General features: G+C 51.9%; 7 protein-coding genes across 7 annotated transcripts; 3 read left to right on the top strand and 4 right to left on the bottom strand.

Moving 5' to 3' along the window:
• Nucleotides 1–77: 77 nt before the first annotated feature.
• On the bottom strand, nucleotides 78–5,126 carry PMZ80_000291 (uncharacterized protein; the record flags this gene model as incomplete). The annotated part of the gene is made up of 1 exon (XM_064868744.1): nucleotides 78–5,126. The coding sequence occupies one exon, from the start codon at nucleotides 5,124–5,126 to the stop codon at nucleotides 78–80; it is 5,049 nt and encodes a 1,682-aa protein (XP_064734241.1).
• An 885-nt stretch (nucleotides 5,127–6,011) lies between these two features.
• Nucleotides 6,012–6,773, top strand: CMD1 (calmodulin; the record flags this gene model as incomplete). The annotated part of the gene is made up of 6 exons (XM_064868743.1): nucleotides 6,012–6,014; nucleotides 6,101–6,157; nucleotides 6,206–6,221; nucleotides 6,305–6,430; nucleotides 6,479–6,691; nucleotides 6,739–6,773. The coding sequence occupies 6 exons, from the start codon at nucleotides 6,012–6,014 to the stop codon at nucleotides 6,771–6,773; spliced, it is 450 nt and encodes a 149-aa protein (XP_064734240.1).
• A 289-nt stretch (nucleotides 6,774–7,062) lies between these two features.
• PMZ80_000289 (uncharacterized protein) lies at nucleotides 7,063–8,616 on the bottom strand (the record flags this gene model as incomplete). Its single annotated transcript, XM_064868742.1, has 2 exons — nucleotides 7,063–8,337; nucleotides 8,389–8,616. 2 exons carry the CDS (start codon nucleotides 8,614–8,616, stop codon nucleotides 7,063–7,065), a joined length of 1,503 nt encoding a protein of 500 aa, XP_064734239.1.
• A 414-nt stretch (nucleotides 8,617–9,030) lies between these two features.
• On the top strand, nucleotides 9,031–10,086 carry PMZ80_000288 (uncharacterized protein; the record flags this gene model as incomplete). The annotated part of the gene is made up of 1 exon (XM_064868741.1): nucleotides 9,031–10,086. One exon carries the CDS (start codon nucleotides 9,031–9,033, stop codon nucleotides 10,084–10,086), a length of 1,056 nt encoding a protein of 351 aa, XP_064734238.1.
• Nucleotides 10,087–10,482: 396 nt separating this feature from the next.
• On the top strand, nucleotides 10,483–11,325 carry PMZ80_000287 (uncharacterized protein; the record flags this gene model as incomplete). The annotated part of the gene is made up of 1 exon (XM_064868740.1): nucleotides 10,483–11,325. The coding sequence occupies one exon, from the start codon at nucleotides 10,483–10,485 to the stop codon at nucleotides 11,323–11,325; it is 843 nt and encodes a 280-aa protein (XP_064734237.1).
• Nucleotides 11,326–12,576: 1,251 nt separating this feature from the next.
• On the bottom strand, nucleotides 12,577–14,022 carry PMZ80_000286 (uncharacterized protein; the record flags this gene model as incomplete). The annotated part of the gene is made up of 1 exon (XM_064868739.1): nucleotides 12,577–14,022. The coding sequence occupies one exon, from the start codon at nucleotides 14,020–14,022 to the stop codon at nucleotides 12,577–12,579; it is 1,446 nt and encodes a 481-aa protein (XP_064734236.1).
• A 441-nt stretch (nucleotides 14,023–14,463) lies between these two features.
• On the bottom strand, nucleotides 14,464–16,410 carry RTG2_1 (retrograde regulation protein 2; the record flags this gene model as incomplete). Its single annotated transcript, XM_064868738.1, has 3 exons — nucleotides 14,464–15,761; nucleotides 15,819–16,205; nucleotides 16,365–16,410. The coding sequence occupies 3 exons, from the start codon at nucleotides 16,408–16,410 to the stop codon at nucleotides 14,464–14,466; spliced, it is 1,731 nt and encodes a 576-aa protein (XP_064734235.1).
• Between the last annotated feature and the right edge of the window lie 257 nt (nucleotides 16,411–16,667).

The following is a 16,667-nucleotide window of genomic DNA, read 5'->3' as shown; positions in this document are numbered from 1 at the left end:
TCATACCTGCCCAACACGCTCGCATGGTATCCAAAGTACTTTCTGTGTTCCCATCCATGTCCACCGTCCGAAGCCTGCTATCTCGCTTCTCTTCGTGCATCGCCCTTATGTCCAATATCTCTTCCAAGCTGCTCACACATCCCCTCGAACCGTCTCAATTGCTGGTGTACCCCTGCTAACGCCTCAGTACCACTTTCGCGTTCACTTGCTTCGGACGCTGATGCCATGAGCGCATGTAGCTCAGTACCAGGCGCTATACTCGCTTGAATCTCCCGGAGAGATTCTTGCAGCGCAGATAGTGCATTCTGAACCTTGGCAGACGCGGTGAAGAAAATCGTATTAGTTTGGAGGGCAGAAACTGCGATTGGGGTTCGCGACGCCTTGGGTGTTTCATCGTCGACGTCCGAGGAGCTGCCGTCAGAGTCAGACTCCGATTCTGACTCTGACTCTGAGTCCGAGCTGTGTGCTTGAGCCTGGGTCTGACGGCGCGTTTGAGCTTTGGGTGTCAGTGAGTGATCTCTAGTGGTGCGACGAGCTGAGGGCATGACCGTGGTTGCTGTCTCGTCTGTGCCGAATTCAGTGGCCGACATGTGACTCACGGCATTCAGCTTCGGTAAGTCCGAACCTCTATCACCAAGGAAAATGAATCTACCAGCTTTACGGGCAGGTCGATGGTTGACGTTTGCCTGTTCGTCCTTTGGGTATGGCGTGACACTTCTTCCTCTCAATCTATATGCAGCCTCTGGTTGCTCCTCGTCTGGTTCCCGACCTCGAAGATTCGTTTGTGCGGATGGGTCAAAGGTTACCTGCGTCCCACAAGCGAAAGTAGCCTGCGTAGCCGTAGCAATACTCTTTTCTGGTGACGTCGACCTCGAAGCCCGCTCCTTGACGCTTACCGGCTTGAGTTTTGGCCGCGGTCGTGGACTGTCAGCTAGCTCAGGTGGGTCGTCTTCGACAACGATCCTGTTCTTTCGATCAATACCGATACTGATCACGTTACCCAATTTTGCTTGCTCGGCCTGCTCCTGCCTCATAGCGGCCATGAGCTCCGTGATCTCCTCGGCCTCCTTGTCCCAGCCACTCTCGACGAGAGCATCGATGTATTTCTTGACTGCCCATTCTGGTTCTCTGACCCATTGGGCCGCTTTGACCTCCGTGTCCAGCTTAAGTACTTTGTGAGGTATTATCGTCGTCTCAACCTGTTGCTCTTCGCTCGTCGTGTTCTGCAGCATCGACGACTCCGCGGCGTTCGATGGCTGTTCTCTCGTTACTTCGCTTCCCCCGCCTAGTCCAGACATGCCCGGATCAGGAGATTCAAGCTCATTTATCTCTGTTTGCGTCGATTTATCAACCATCTCAGCCTCAAACTCAGCCTCAACATCTGATTCTTCGCCAAAGTCCGATTCAGTCAACCCAGCAAGAGAGACAAGCGTGCCTCGGAAAGGCCCATGGAAGTTAGCAAGATCGAAGTTCCGTTCGGCATCATCGAGAAGATCAGCTACATATTTTGAGCGGTCGAGTTTCCCCTCTAGTGTCCTCCTGGAAGATGCAACAGTAGTAGCGTGATTAGGCCCAGACTCGTCAGATCCGTCCGATTCTGATTCTGATTCGGACTCTGATTCAGACTCAGAGTCGTCGTCGTCTGGAGGTACTGGAGTGCTCTCGGATGTGGGTTTGGAGGTTGTTTGGCCGGTGTCCCCAGGGTCGGTTTCTGGCTCGATATAGATCACGTTTTCATGCTCGGTTCGCTTCCAGGCGTCCTCCGCGGCGTCAGCTATCAATGTTAGTTGTGGGTCTTCAATGCTACTGGCATCCGGGTCGGCCTTGGCAGCCTTCAGAAGCATTCTGCACGCGGATTTGACCTTCTCGATGACCTCCGGGGAGGACCCCAGGTGTGCCAAGACCTCCACTAATGTGTTGCAATACTCCCCGAACGCATGCCGCGACAGCAACAAATCATCGAGGAAGTGCGCACTTGGCATTTCATGTTCCGGGAGGACGCCCAACATGGAATCGAGCTTATTCACATTCATGCGAGCTCTCAATTCTGGTGAATCTTCCATCTGCTCAGTGAGGTACGCCTTGCCTTGTTGGAAGATCCCCAGGAGCTCGGGAGGGCACCCGAGGCGCGTCAGGCTCCGCATTAGCTGCTTCGATTTGGTGTCCATCTTGCTGTCGCAGCCGTGTTGCACAGCGTATAACGTGAGCGATTCCAAGAGGACGTCGATATCTGGTCGGTCTCGGAAGCCGTATCTGTAGCCATCGAAGAAGCCGGGAGCCTTCTCCACTGAGCTACAGAGTTCCCAGATGTTGCAGTGGTTGTGCATGTTGAGGCACAGACTGGTGGCTGTGGTGCTGATGAATTTGCCCTTATACTTCGTCGGTATGTTGGAGCTTGACGCGAAATCTGTTGCGCCGGGAGTACGCCCGGTTACAGCCTCAGCCCGTAGAAATGCATACCAGAGAGTCTTGAGTGATCGCATTTGGACACCTTTTTTCAGCCGAAAGGCGAGATATTCCAGCACTCGGGAGGCCGCCAGTACCTCGAAATTGTGTGCTTTCATAATTTTAGCAAGTGTCCGATCATGATCTGGCAAGACAAATCGAGCTGATTTTGGATACCTGGTGACCTCTAGGAGTGTAGAACTGGCCCCATTTCCAGATTCGGGGTGATCACAGATTGCAACATTGGTGCCCTCCCGAGAGCCCACGCAGGATTCTGGCGTCTCGCACCGGATCTCATGCTTCTCGATAACGTCCACAATCATACCTGACATTTTCTCAAACCATGGCTTCGCCTTAGACTCATCCACGTGCAAAACTCGTGCCACAAACCCAGTGACATCCGCAAATCTGCTCATGGCGTCCTCCCGAGTTTTAGCAACGAGTGCATTGAACATTATCTGCCACAGGAGAGTCAAGACAACCTGCTCCACGTCTGAGCGACCGAAAACATGAGTGCACTCCATGGTGAGGTAGCCATATGTGTGTAGAATAGTCGTACCAACGAGGCGTAACAATTCCAACCATTCTGGTGGTATCTGGCTACTCGGGAGGACGCCATCGATAAGAAGCGAGAGTTGCCTAAGCACACCCTTGGCTCTGAGCGGGTTCAACGAACACAGGTAAGGCAATATGACGGTAAATCGGACGATTGCCGCCGGAAGACACCACCATTCGAGATGTCTATCGGCGAAGAAATCGGCAATGGTGTACTCCCCAGATGCAAAATGGCGCACGTGCTTAATTGGGTCGCGCATGAACAATGGGAGTCCTTCATCAGCTTTGATGGCTGCTGCGTTGGTCATGCGATGGACGTGGTAGAGCTCTGTAATGCCCCTCCAAATGTGCTTGGCGATAAGGGGCGTCCACCCGGAGTCTCGATTTGATGCATCAGAAGCGGACTTGCTGTCGCTCCTGGCATATTCGAGCAAGACGTCAGTTTTGTGGTCTTTGGAGTACGCCATACCTGGCAAATACTGTATGTCGTGGGCGTGGCGGCGGATATGTTCCATAGTGCCAGCCTCCCGTGCTTGTTCCGAACGTTGCTCTTTCTCTTGCTCTTGCTTCTCGTATGCCTCAATGAGTGGTGTAAGCTTCACTTTCGCGTTATCGAGGGCCGTCCGAATCAGACCATGTTGAAGAGCATAAGGTTTCTCAGTCTCAACCTGGCTTAGACGATCCTCAACGTCCGATATGTCTTCCCATACATCCATGTACCGGTGTGCATTGTGCTCCGCGATGGTTTGAATCTTCTGTACGGCGGCCTCCTGGAGTTCAGTCAACGTTGCTTTCTTCTCGGCCATATCAAGGAACCAGTGAACGGCGGCGTGCTTTCGTCCCTGTTCGATATCATTACGGAAGCTGCGGACCGATATTGAAGGAAGAGGTGAATCGGCTAGCCCTAGTTTCTCGATCTCTTTCAGCTTCTCGTCTGGCTCGACTTGGTCACGAACGGAGTTGCCGGCAGAACGCATCATTTCCATGCTGTAATGCTTCTCAACAGTATTGCAGTCAGCTAAAGAGTTGTAGATATCGTTCTTCGGGAGGACGCCCGTTGCTGGTTCTGGCAGATCAGGCTTCTGTTTTTCAGGCACGGCTTTGATAAGCTCTTTGACATCATGGAGGCCCTCCCCAAGGGTATATCCCAATGCGTTTCTTCTATTGCGAGCGACGTGCTTTACTAGCTCCCGGCATTGTTCTAGCATCCCTCGCATACAAAACTCCACCTCGTAAGGAAGGACAGCATTGAGCTCGAGAATATCTCGAATATTCATGACAGCAGCATCCATGTGGCTGATTTGCATATTGGCAAAGAATTCCACGAGTTGAGCAGGATTCCGCCAATGGTAGGTATGGCTGCCAGCGCTGCCCGTCAGACGCTCCAAGACTACACTGGCAAACTCTTGCTTGACCTTGGGGAGGACGCCAAGTCGCAATTTGCTGAGTGCGCGACCGACAAGTTCGACTGCATTGTCTGGTCTGGTGTCCTCCTTAGGCTTAGGCGGTATCCACGCTTTGCCTGTGAAGTGGGACGCAGCGTTCAAGATCGCCTCGCCTGCTTCCTTGCCAAAGCTGCCCAGCTTCTTTATGGCTTTTTCTTTCCATTCTTCGCCTGCCTTGAGGTCCTTCTGTAGTTGTATGTCGCGTTGCTTGCGGAGGGCGTCCTTCATTCGAGGTGTTTTGGCCGCTGAGATGCGCTGCTTGTAATGCATTATTGTGTCATACTCCAGGTAAGAAATACCATCGCCTTTTGCTTGTGTGCAGATTTCGTGATGACACTGGTGCCCTCCTGGGAGACCATCCATCGCACAAAATCCAGTCCCGGTGTACTTGTATCCGGCCGTGTCTTGGTCATATCTGAAGCCATCGGAATCCTCAGTCTTGAGGTCGGTAGTAGTTAGCTTTCGCTGTCCAGATCTGGCAGAAACATCATTCATAGCTGTCTTATGGTGCTGCTTTTCAATCTGTCGTTTTTCCTCAATCAACGCCTCGAAGGCCTCCCTGTCTCTGGTCGGCCATGTCGAAGTATCCAGCTTATCAAACAGCTTTTGAGTGCTAGCCAACCTTGCGGTTATATCAGCTTTCAGCTCCTCGAGGAGGGCGCCAATCTTCGGATCCGGCATTCTGTCGGTGCCTGAACGTGTATCGAAAATACATCAAGGTGGAGAGCTGGGGTGCACCCCAGAATTCAAAAGTTGATGTTTAGACCTTTTTGTTTTAGCGCACGTGACAAAAAATTAGTGAAGAAATTGTGGTCTTGAAGTGAAAGCAAATGCCAAACATGGTAGCAACCACCGTTGAACGTGATCAAACTGCATAGAACGCCCCGGAAACCGTGGATTTCCTCCAGCTGGTATGGAATGATTCTTGCTAACATATTAGTATATCAGGAGTAACACTTTTGGGACTATTTGATGTGCCTCGCTGTGACGCCGCAATGTTCCAACAGAGTCGGTCCTCAGCTCCAATTCTTCACCCAAGCCTAAAACTCGTATCTCGTGCTAATCGGCAACGGCCCATCACTACTGGCAAGCACGGGTAGCTGCCGACGCGTTCCTAGAGTCGTCGTTAAGCATACTCAATTCGACTTGACAAGACTTGCTCGCATGACTGATGCAAGCCTACGCGACGGTGCCTAAGATTGATGGCTTTCCTCTCGCATTGCAGTGAAACTGTACAGATGTGACGATGAGAAAACGTCTAATAGTCTTCCGTAAAAAGTGCACGTGACCAGTTAAGATTGGCTGCTGACGTCCTCCTCGTTTCGGGCTCGTTCAAGACCTGCAACAAGCGTTCTTTTGGCCCATCGCAGCCCTGGATACTCCGCCAAGACCGTTTGCCCGCTTATGCTTTTGTTTCCTGTCCCTTGAAACACTGGGTGACTGAAACGATCTTACCAGTCCCGTCAAACAAATCATACGATCGTCACACAGTAACCTTTACCCCCCTACAACGGCCGCATTCCCACTGACCTTCCATATATCCATACACCTGCGATCTCACACAATATGGTCAGTCAATACCTCGTTGAGAGCGAGCATACCCAAAGTGGGGCATGAACATGTGCTACAAAGAGTGCTGACAGTGAATGATACAGGCCGACTCCCTTACTGAAGAACAGGTGTCTGAGTTCAAGGAGGCTTTCTCCCTGTTCGTGAGTACACGTTCCACCTAGCTATGAGCTTGCGCTGACCCAGACCAGGACAAAGATGGCGATGGTCAGTACCACTATCCTCCGGCTACCCCTTCTGGACGAGATCGATTGGATGCCTAGTCAAGGAATGATGCTGACACTATTCAGGACAAATCACAACGAAAGAACTAGGCACAGTTATGCGATCGCTCGGCCAGAACCCATCCGAGTCTGAACTGCAAGACATGATCAACGAGGTCGATGCAGACAACAACGGCACCATCGACTTTCCTGGTACGCGCCCAAGATCTGGTTACAAGAGCAAGGACTAATAGAGAGCAGAGTTCCTCACCATGATGGCCCGCAAAATGAAGGACACAGACTCAGAAGAAGAGATCCGCGAAGCATTCAAAGTGTTCGACCGTGACAACAACGGCTTCATCTCTGCTGCCGAGCTGAGACATGTCATGACGAGTATTGGCGAGAAGTTGACCGATGATGAGGTGGACGAGATGATTCGGGAGGCTGACCAGGATGGTGATGGACGAATTGACTGTAAGTCTAAACAAGCACTCGGGATCATGGTCGCTAACAGGATACAGACAACGAGTTCGTCCAGCTCATGATGCAGAAGTAGATGAGGCGACAAGGAATCGAGCTCTCCCTCCACGACGAATTCAGCCACATGCGCGCAGCAATATGATTGATGACAGATGACTCCCAATTGGGCTAGGGAAATTCATATCTAGTGTTTCAAAGGGCCGAGGCCCAGTAGAGAAGCACCTTCGAATGCGAGCGGTGCTTCATACACTATTTATTGTTCAAAAAGCTGACTGCCACCACTTCTCCACGTGAAGTGTTTCTGATAGCAATATCGAGGCATCGACATCTGAAAGCTATCATTTAAACCTCTGTAGTTGCGTATCTCAGTTCAGATAACTCTTCTCATAACCAAGACCATTTCGCAGCTTATCCTCCTTCTCAACAACTCTTGCCGGCAGGTCGCTACCAATGCCAAAGAACACGAAAGCTGCCCACTTCCATCGGAAAGGATTGATCAGCACGACAAAGCAGAACCAATAGATAAGTTCGGAATATGTGAAGAAGTCGAACGCTCGGGTAGGTGCCAGAGACTTTAGAGTAGAGGTCATATCAATCCACCTCTTCATCCACCATGTCTTTGGGGTTGTGAGAGGGTCAACCAAGAACATGAGGAGAAGTCGCGTATAGATGCCGATATGGTAGTTGCCAACGGTGCCTATGGCGTTGACGTAAGTACAATTGTTGGCGCAGATTGAAGGATGCTGAGGAGGGAAGACCTGCAGATACCATCTGGGTGGACCGTATGGCTCCTCGAAGACTTCATCTGGTAGGAACGACAATGATGGCCGCTTGTAGCCAGTAGCCATAATGATAATGTCGCCTTCAACCAGAGTTGTATGACCGGGCCCTCCTTTTGGTACACCTTGACCTCGCTTGTTGAACGAGATGCCGTCTTCCTGGACTTCCTGGATGTCACCCCTGAGCCACTTGGCTTTTCCGGCACGGATTTGGTTGAAAATCTCAGAGTTGACCATGGGTGTCTCAGTGAATAGCCCTTGGTCGGCTGGAGCAATGTCCTTGAGGTCGCGGTAGAAGAAGAGTCGAAGAATTGTCTCCGGTATCCAGGAGAACAAGGTCTCTTGTCCGAAGATGTTGAAAGCCAGGAGGCCATCCACAAACGCATTCCGTGGTATGATCCACTTATCAGATCGTGCAAGGACCTTGATCTCGGCCGCACCTGTGTCGACAGCCCACTCGAGCGCTTCAACTGCAGATGCACCTCCACCAACGATAAGCACCTTCTTTCCCTTGGCTTCCACATTGTCGAGCTGAGACGAATGATGTGTCTGGCCCTTGAATATCTCTTGGCCAGGAAGGTGCGGCATCTTCGGATCACCGCAAGTGCCAATCGCTGCAATAACACCATCGAATCTTCCCTCAGATGGGTTGTTGATAATCCACCTGCCCTGCGCGTCCTTGTAGACTTTCTCAGCTTTTGTGTTGAACCTTGTCTTGTCTTCTAGCTTGTACATCTTCCAAAGCTTCTCAATCTGAGACACTATCTGATTCTGCTTCGGATAACCTCCTTCCCAAGTGACTGCGGGGTGGAAGCGGTACATGACACTGTGGATTTGAAGACCGGAGGTGCTGTTGACTTGCTGTAAAATGTCAGTGTACATGTAGCATGGACGATCAAGGCGTGAACATACACTCCATATCCCACCAAGATGATCTCGTCCTTCAGCTTCGAAGAGGGTCACGTCGAAACCATGACCAACACAATGGCTGGCAGCAGACACACCAGTCAGTCCAGCGCCAATGATGGCAATCTTAGGACGACGAAGTCGAGCTCCTGGAGCAGGCGGTTCAGGCGAGAATATCTTAGCTAGAATCCATTGCAGGATGGAGTACAGCCAATATACTGGGCTGAACGCCATGGCGGTGGTGATGGGCAAGGGGTAAGGATACAACTGGAGGATGAGTAAAGGACGACATCTTCATACACTGCGACTGCCAGCATAAAATCTCGCTGGAGCTCAACTTGCGACAGGATTCACCGGAAGTGCAGACAGACGTAATGCAGGAACATGGCGGGACGACGTCTCCGAAGCATGTGCTTTTCATAAGCAGACAGGTTTACCCGAGGTGGGTTTCCCTAGTGCTACTAGCCCCGCCATGAACACCGGGTCTGGAGGTGTGACAGTCCAGGTAGTACTAAAGATAAGGACGACTACTCAGCTTACCGAAGACCAATTCCTGCATCCAAGGAAGGAACAATAGAGGACCGCACTTCGCTCGATAAAATAGCGAATTGAGAATTGCGACTACATCCTCCCACTCTTACCGTAGCCATGGCGGACCCAGAACTAGCAACCAGAGCGCCAGAGTCAGACCTTCAAGAAGATCTCGAAGAAGAGTCCTTAGCAGATGACAAGCAACCACTAACCAGGAACCCCGCACAATCAACCTCGGAGCCGGAACCCGAGTCACAATCCACCCTCTCAGACCATTGCATAACCTCCCGTCCCCTCCCACCAAATCTCATCTCCGCCCCTTCAGGCACAATCTCGAAGTGGCCACTCGACCTCCACGGCACCTCCAACAACACAGAAGTCTACGTCTCCAAGCCATCCGATTACCCATCCACACCCGCCCGCCTCCTCCTCCTCCTAACAAACGGCACAGGCATCCACAGCCCAAACAACCAACACCAAGCCGACATGTTCGCCCGGGCCGGCTACCTAGCCGTCATGCCAGATCTCTTCCTCGGCGATCCAGCCCCAAATAGCAAACCAGAGGAGAATGCACCCGATCCAAACGCATCATGGCTCGATACGGTAAAGCTCAAGGCGGCGGAAACAGCCAAGAGTTTCATGTTGGATATGTGGCTTGCACGACATACGCCGGAGAAGGTGTTGCCTATCATTCGTGGTGTGCTACAACAGGCGAGAGAGGAGTTTGCTGATGCGGTAGCTCATGGCGATGGTGTATACGCTGTCGGGTATTGTTTCGGTGGAAGGTACGTTTTGACTTTGGCTGGAGAGAGGGCGGATAATGTGCTGGCTGGTCGGGAGGCACAAGGGAAGGCGGAGGAGGGACAGGTGCCCAGGGGAATGGAGATCAAAGCTGGAGTATGTGCGCATGGAACATTGGTGGGAAGGGAGGATGTGAGGGATGTGAAGAGTCCGGTGCAGTTGGTCTGCGTGGAGGACGATCCCTTGTTCCCTGCGGATGTCTTGGAGGAGGGCAGAAAACATATGAATGAGAATGCAGTGGACTATGAAGTCGAAGTGTACAAGGGGGTGCCGCACGGTTTTGCCGTCGTGGGCGAGTACGAGTCACAAGGCATTATGGATGCGCAAGCGAAGGCGTTCGATGGTATGATCAGGTGGCTGAATGCCCACTGAGATGGGTTCAGTGCTGTCTTTATACTATTCCGCAATAGTCGGGCGTTCACGGCGTAGCATAGCGATGTGTATCGAGCAGACTTCTGCTCAGCAGCAGCTTAAGATTGAGGCTCAAAAACTTTATCTGCCTTTCACATGTCAAAAAGGTTCTTCTGCACTAGAGATGATGATGTCATGGTGGATCTCACGGCTCGAGCTCCCTAGTGAGAAACCCACGTCAACTCTTGCCCGGAATCATTATCCCAGAAGGCTGACAGCATCGAACTGTCAGCTTAACTACTGTAGTCTAGAATTGCCTCTGCGTCCTCCGCCGCTCACTCTCCGTCAACATCCCCTAGCAAGTCAAGCAGCTGCACTCGTCCCAGCTTCACCCAAGCACCACACCACACCACCACAATGGAAAATCCCGTTCAAGAAGCTCCCGGACTAATCCACACCCTAACCCAATCCACCCCCTCCAAACAAAAAGCCGCAATAAACCACTACTTCATCCCCATCGCCTCCTTCACCCACCCCTTCTGCGCCACCGGCTCCTGGTCCCTCGACCTCCCTTTCACCCTCCCCTTCATTGGGTTTCTCACCCTGAACTCCCGCTGGGCAACCCTAAAGATCTACCAATGGTACAAAATCATGTCGCCCAACATCGATCTCGAGGTCCGAAGCGTAACATTTAACGAGGAGAATCTGAAGCTGTACGTCGATATCCATCAGCACTTCAGGGCATGGATCATCCCGTTTTATGACGCGGGTGTGTATCTCACTACGGTGTTGCAACTCGCTGAGGGTGATGAGTCGGGTCCGGATTCCGCGATCACAACCACAATCAATTCACAACGACAACGACAGCTAAACACGAAATTGCCATCTGAGAAACCGTATTCCTACGCCGCCGTCGCCGACCCAGACTCAGACACCAGCACCACCACCAGCAACGGTATACCAAAGAAACTGTACTACATCACCAGCCAAGACGATCTGTACCAGACGAGCGAGTGGATTAAGTTCTTGCTTCCGTGGGGAGTGGGGTATACATTGGTTGTGGCGTGGATGTTCTTTGCTACGGTGCAGAGTATAGTTGGGTCGTTTGTGTTGTTTCCGCTTACGTGGGGGAGGGAGAGGAGTTTGGGGGGAGGGGGAGGATATGAAAACGAATGTCTAATTCAACATGAAGACAGGACGGCAAGAATCCGAAAGCGTTCTGCTGCTTCTGTAACTAGAATTACAGGAGCTCACATTTGACACTGAACGCATGGATGCGGCGAACGACGCTGTATAGTATGTTGGCATAGACTGCGATCGAGCGAGCAAGGATTAATAGAGTGTATCATTACCAACGCACGGCATAAATCGAATCCAGGATACCACCCCACAAATCACATCTCCCAACGAATCCCGCGTAAACTTCCCCACTCTACCTCACATCGATGGCCTCACTCCGCCGCGACCGCATTATCGTATGTTGTCCCCTGCCTGGCTTTATCACACATGAACGCCACGTACTCCCCTCAACGCCTTCATCCGCACCGCGGATACGCATTCAAATAACCTTATACTCCTCGTGCGTCAACAGACCCCAGGACACCCTGGCCTCTAAATCTGCCCAATCTCATAACTCGTAATTTGACTTGCCATTTGGCCTCTTTCTGAATATGATACGCCGATGGTATGTAGTGCTGTTGCGTCCTAGAGGTTGCAGGCGGGGCGTATCCCAGCTCAGCCCCTATGTGACTGCAGGGATACACGCGCCGTTGACTTCTGCGTTTGTCTTGGGATATTATTTGGCTATGGGGTGGCTACTCGAGGGGGAAGCCGAGGCCATGACGAATTGTGGCGGCGTGGGCTTCGTGGAGCAGGTTAGGGAGAGGTAATGTCGTCGGAGCACAGGACGACGAGGAGAGAGCAGGGAGCGCACGATGTGGTTTTAGGTTAGAAGGAGGAGTTTTCGCGAACGTGGAAGAGGGCGAGGGTTATGAGAGGTGGAGGGAACGGGATGTCTGCTGAGGTTTTGGTGCGAGAGTGGTTGACATCCCGGGGGCGGGTTGTGTTGTGGTTTTGGTAATGGTGGGCTTGTGGATGGGAGGGTTGTAGGCTATGCCCTTGGTCCGAGGCTTACCGGGAAGCATTTGATTCAGGTGATCGCGCTCGTTGAAGGCACAAGGTGATGGTGCTGGTTGTGGCTGTAGCGGGATATGCGAGCCATGAAGTTCCAAGTATCTCGCTTGTCGATGTGCCTTCTGACGATATGCTGTGTAGCTAAGCCAGGAAGCATGCAGTCGCGCCGCAGTACCCCGTGCAAGTCGGTGCAGTCGACATCTTGTTTCCATTGAGCAAATGCCTGACATCTTGGGTAAAATGTCGACAACCCGTTCACAATACGATATGCGTTGCAGATCCCCTATCCACGAACTTGTTCGTTAGACAATGAATAACAATCCCGGCAGCTCCTGAACGTAAGCATACGTTTCACTAGTCACCCACGGAAGGCAAGCATCACCCTGAATCCCTCTGCTGCTGGATCTTCTCCTCCCTGAGCACCTCAGCATTTCGATATATCCTAATCTCTGCCTTGATACGCTTGATCTGCTTCCTAGAAAGCCCAAGGTGCGGTGCAGGCTCATCTGTGTCCGAAGAAGAGTCTGAGAATGTTTCAGATTGCTTCAGATCAGTGTCATCCTGCGATGGAGTCTGTCGGAGAGCCGTCATTCGTGGCGAGACGACCTTCTCCTCGAGTTCGTCTTTGATCCTTTCGCAAATCCAGCAATAGCACTTGTCGTGTGACACTGAGATCTGCAGATCGTCGCCTTTGTCTACAGACTTGCCATGACTCTCCTCGTAAGATGGAGGCGGCGGTCTGTCTTCGTCTCTTATGTTATACGTTCGTGCAAAGGCTGTCCAGGCTCCGTGATATGCCCTGTGAGTGTTCAAGACGAGCTGAGCTACAAGGTCAAGCTGCAGTGAATGAGTGCTTCGTGTTTCAGAATCGCCAACCATCGGAATTTGCTGGGTTCGCCAAGGCGTTTGCGGCTGGGTTGACAAGACTGCATCTGAATATCGTTGCATAGCTCGCGCAATAGTTCCATGTAAGGCAGGTGATCTGAGCCACCGGTGTCGATGGCATCGCTCGAGCAGCTCAGTCTGTACGACTGCTAGCTCCAGAATATCGGCTTCGTGGGTGGTGAAGGCGGTAGTGCCACTTTCTAGCTCTACACCCAGACACGCTTCGAGGTCGAAAGGAACACCGACGAGCTTCTCCCACAAAGTCTTTGCAGCCGGCGAAGGCTTGTAGTCCAGCGTAGCTTGGTCAATGGCTGTGGGAAACACGTGCCACGGAAAGCAAATTGTGCCTAGTAGTCGAAAGTCGTTGCTTGCGATTAACCTTTCGTATGATGCCGGGCTTTGTAGGTAGCAGTACCAGATGAACAGGACATCAAGTGGTGGGAGGTAGTTTTCGTTGAAGGCACCATGGAGATGGCTTCCCGTACCGAAGCGATTGAAAACGGCCGAGTGGCGTATGATGGCTTCGATCTTGGTGATCCACAGCTTGAACCTCTTAATAGCTACAAGCAAATATTGTGGCCATGTTCCAGAGTTTTGACGTAGCTGTGTTCCATGCAAAGCATTGAAGGCGTCCTCCAGGGTTGCATTCTGTTCGATATCTGCTTTGAATGTATAAAAGCACTCGATGAGCAGCAGATGACTGGCTACATGCCCCGGCGCGGGGTACTGTCTAAAAGTTGGTGGCGCAGTGCTGCTGTGCGCGAGTGAATATGGTATCGCGACATCTCGAAAGATCAAAGGTGCTGGTACTGTAGGAAAGTCGTCTGATGAGCGTGAGTGGAATCTTGCTTGTGATCTTCTGGGTGTCGGGTCTCGGAAGTCCCAATCGTGGGGGTGAAGCTCGTACTCCTGTCGACGTTTGGCTAGCCGGCCAAGCATATGTGACTGTTGTTAGGTCAGGGCAGACGGGTGTCAATTGAGTTCGGCAAAGGAACGAATATTGCTGTATATTCAGGTACTACACGGTGATCATCAGAGAAGGAGTCGTCCTAAGTATCATTTTCGATGCCTAGTGCTTTTGCTCGCAGAGGTTGTCACCTTTCTTGGCTGCCGAGCCGAATGACCGTCAAGGCTGTTTGTGTTTCGCTCAAGGTCAGAGCTCTTGCGTGGCCAATGGAGGCCAAGACCTCGCCAAGAAGGAACTTTAGTGATGCCAAGAGCTTCTGATCTAGCATGGGATATCCCTAGTATCAGCACCATGGTGCGTGAGTCGTCGTGTTGAGTTTACGAATAGCATTGTACGGTAGAGACCAGGTATTACACGACGTTGCCTTTCAGGCAGATCAGAGAACGTTGCTACACTCCTTGATAGGATGTGATCTACCTCTGCACATCAACTCTCACCGGCACTCCATATCCATACTCCTTCCCACCCACACGGTTCTTCTTCTTCCCAATCTCCTCGAGTCTCTCAACAACCTCAGCGACAAGCTCCTTCGTCACAAGCCCGTTTGCATTGTCCATCCCCCCATCAGGCGCAACAGCCAACTTCAATATAACGCCCTGCATATTCCCCTTCTTCCCTAATCCCTCACCCCACCTAGCCTCGAACACAATCCGGCGCATTCCACCCCTCATCCGCCCTGCAGGATAAACATCCCCAATACACGTCCCGATAACGCCCAAATACCGCGCCCACCAGATCTCCTGCTGCGTCAGTAGTGCCTCCAACCGCGTCCTGATCTCATTGTTCGGTGCCGGAAGATTCCCGGCTCCTCCCCAGCGTTGACCGAGCATAAGTGAGAGTAATGCTCGCTGCTCGTGGTCGATTCCATGTGCACTGGCGAGTTGGCCTGTGACGAGTAGGTGTAGTGCCGTCACCGCTGCGCCTTCTCTGCTGTGGCCTTGTTGAAGAAACAGGAGGTTCGCGAACGCACGAAGGAGGAGTGGATCTTTTAGTGTGTTCGGTGCACGGCGGTCGAGAATGGGACAGTCAGGTGGTAGGGCCCCAATTAGGAGTTCCGTGAAGTGCTTGGAGGATTGTGCATCATGAGAGTATCGTGCGCTTGCTGCTACTAGCGGGTCCTGCGCTCGTATATGCGATGGGAGGGTGTCGAAGAGCCAACCCTCACGGACACCACCTTGGCAGAATCGGACCTCGGATATGACAGGTATTGCTTCAATTAGTGCGTCGATTAGGAAGCTTACGGCGGGGACTTGAGCTGCGCGTCGTTTGGAGACACGGAACACGCCTAAACCCTCCTTGTCGCGGTCAGTCAGGGATTTTGACGCTAGGTCTGAAACGTGACTTGTGTTCTTAAAGTCTTTGACTGGGACGCTAAAACCATTGATGATAGGTATCGGGTAGGGCCGAACTCTGTGCGACGACATGAGGAGATAACCCCAGCCGCGGAAACCACCGCCCGAAAGATAGAGTGTTAGGCCGTGTGATTTGGTTTTGCGCAGTAGCTCGTGAGGTAACGAAAGTTGTTGGTATGCGTCTTTAAATTGCTCGACGATCTTTGAGCATAGACCAACGCGTGCTGAGTTGCTTGAGGTATCTTCGAGGAGGCGTGTCATTGCTGCCGCACCGTATGGGAAGGAGATACTGCCTAGTGGTGTTGTCTGCATCGGCTCGCCAGGCCGAGCGATGAGCCAGGTGATCTGTGTTGAGCCGCCTGTGATAGACACGTTAGTAGGAGAGTGGCACACTTGCGCCGAGATGGTCAGCTTACCTCCAAGATCCATCATGAGGCCCTGCAGTCCATCGCTACCGCCTACACTACTCACGACGCCCAATGCCCCAATGCGTCCTTCATCCTCCTTAGCGAGGATGTTGACTTTCCATGGCTCGCCTAGTGCTTTCTCGATATCGCCGATGAACTCAGACGAGTTGATAGCGTTTCTTGTTGCTTCAGTTGCTAGGATTCTGATATTCTCGGGTTGCTGTGGCACACCAAAGTCCAATGAGGTCTGCTTGAAACGTTTGAGCTCGGACAAGATGGTTGCGATAGTGTCGCGTGGAATTGGAACTTTCTGACCGTCGGCGTATTGAGCATCGTAAAGAGATATGCCAAGTCGGGATTGATAGACAGTAGGTAAAGAGCGAGTGGTAGGCGGCGCTAAAGAGGATATCGAGAAGCGGATGCCGTTGCTGGTAGTCGGGGATCAGTCATGGTCGCAGAAAGATTGCGAATGCGGGCACAGTGTGCAGAGAGAAGTAATGCACTTCAGCGTGACGGGCTTTTTGGGAAGAAGAAGTGTGAGGACACCGTACCTACCCATATCCACCAAAGCATATAATTGGTCGGTCCCTGGTCCCGCCATCTTGGCCGCGACTTCGACAATTAAGTTATATGCGGTAACGGCCTGCGCTGAGTTCGACCACTATTTGATAGACGATGCAGAAGGGTACTGCATTTCAGGTTCAGCAAGACTTTCGACAACAAGTCCATGCCCAGACACAAAGGGTCCTTGCAGATTGGAAAATTTGTTCAGCTGAAGAGGTACTACTGTCTGAGCACGTGCTTTCCTCCGCACTACAAATTGGTTGATCAATAATACAGTAAACACGTCAAGTGCTT

This window comes from Knufia obscura (assembly GCF_036327395.1).
Source record: "Knufia obscura strain CCFEE 5817 isolate CBS 148926 chromosome Unknown scaffold_1, whole genome shotgun sequence".
In the NCBI taxonomy this organism is placed as follows: domain Eukaryota; kingdom Fungi; phylum Ascomycota; class Eurotiomycetes; order Chaetothyriales; family Trichomeriaceae; genus Knufia; species Knufia obscura.
Note: the sequence above shows the minus strand (reverse complement) of the source record. Positions and strands in the feature narration are given on the sequence as shown.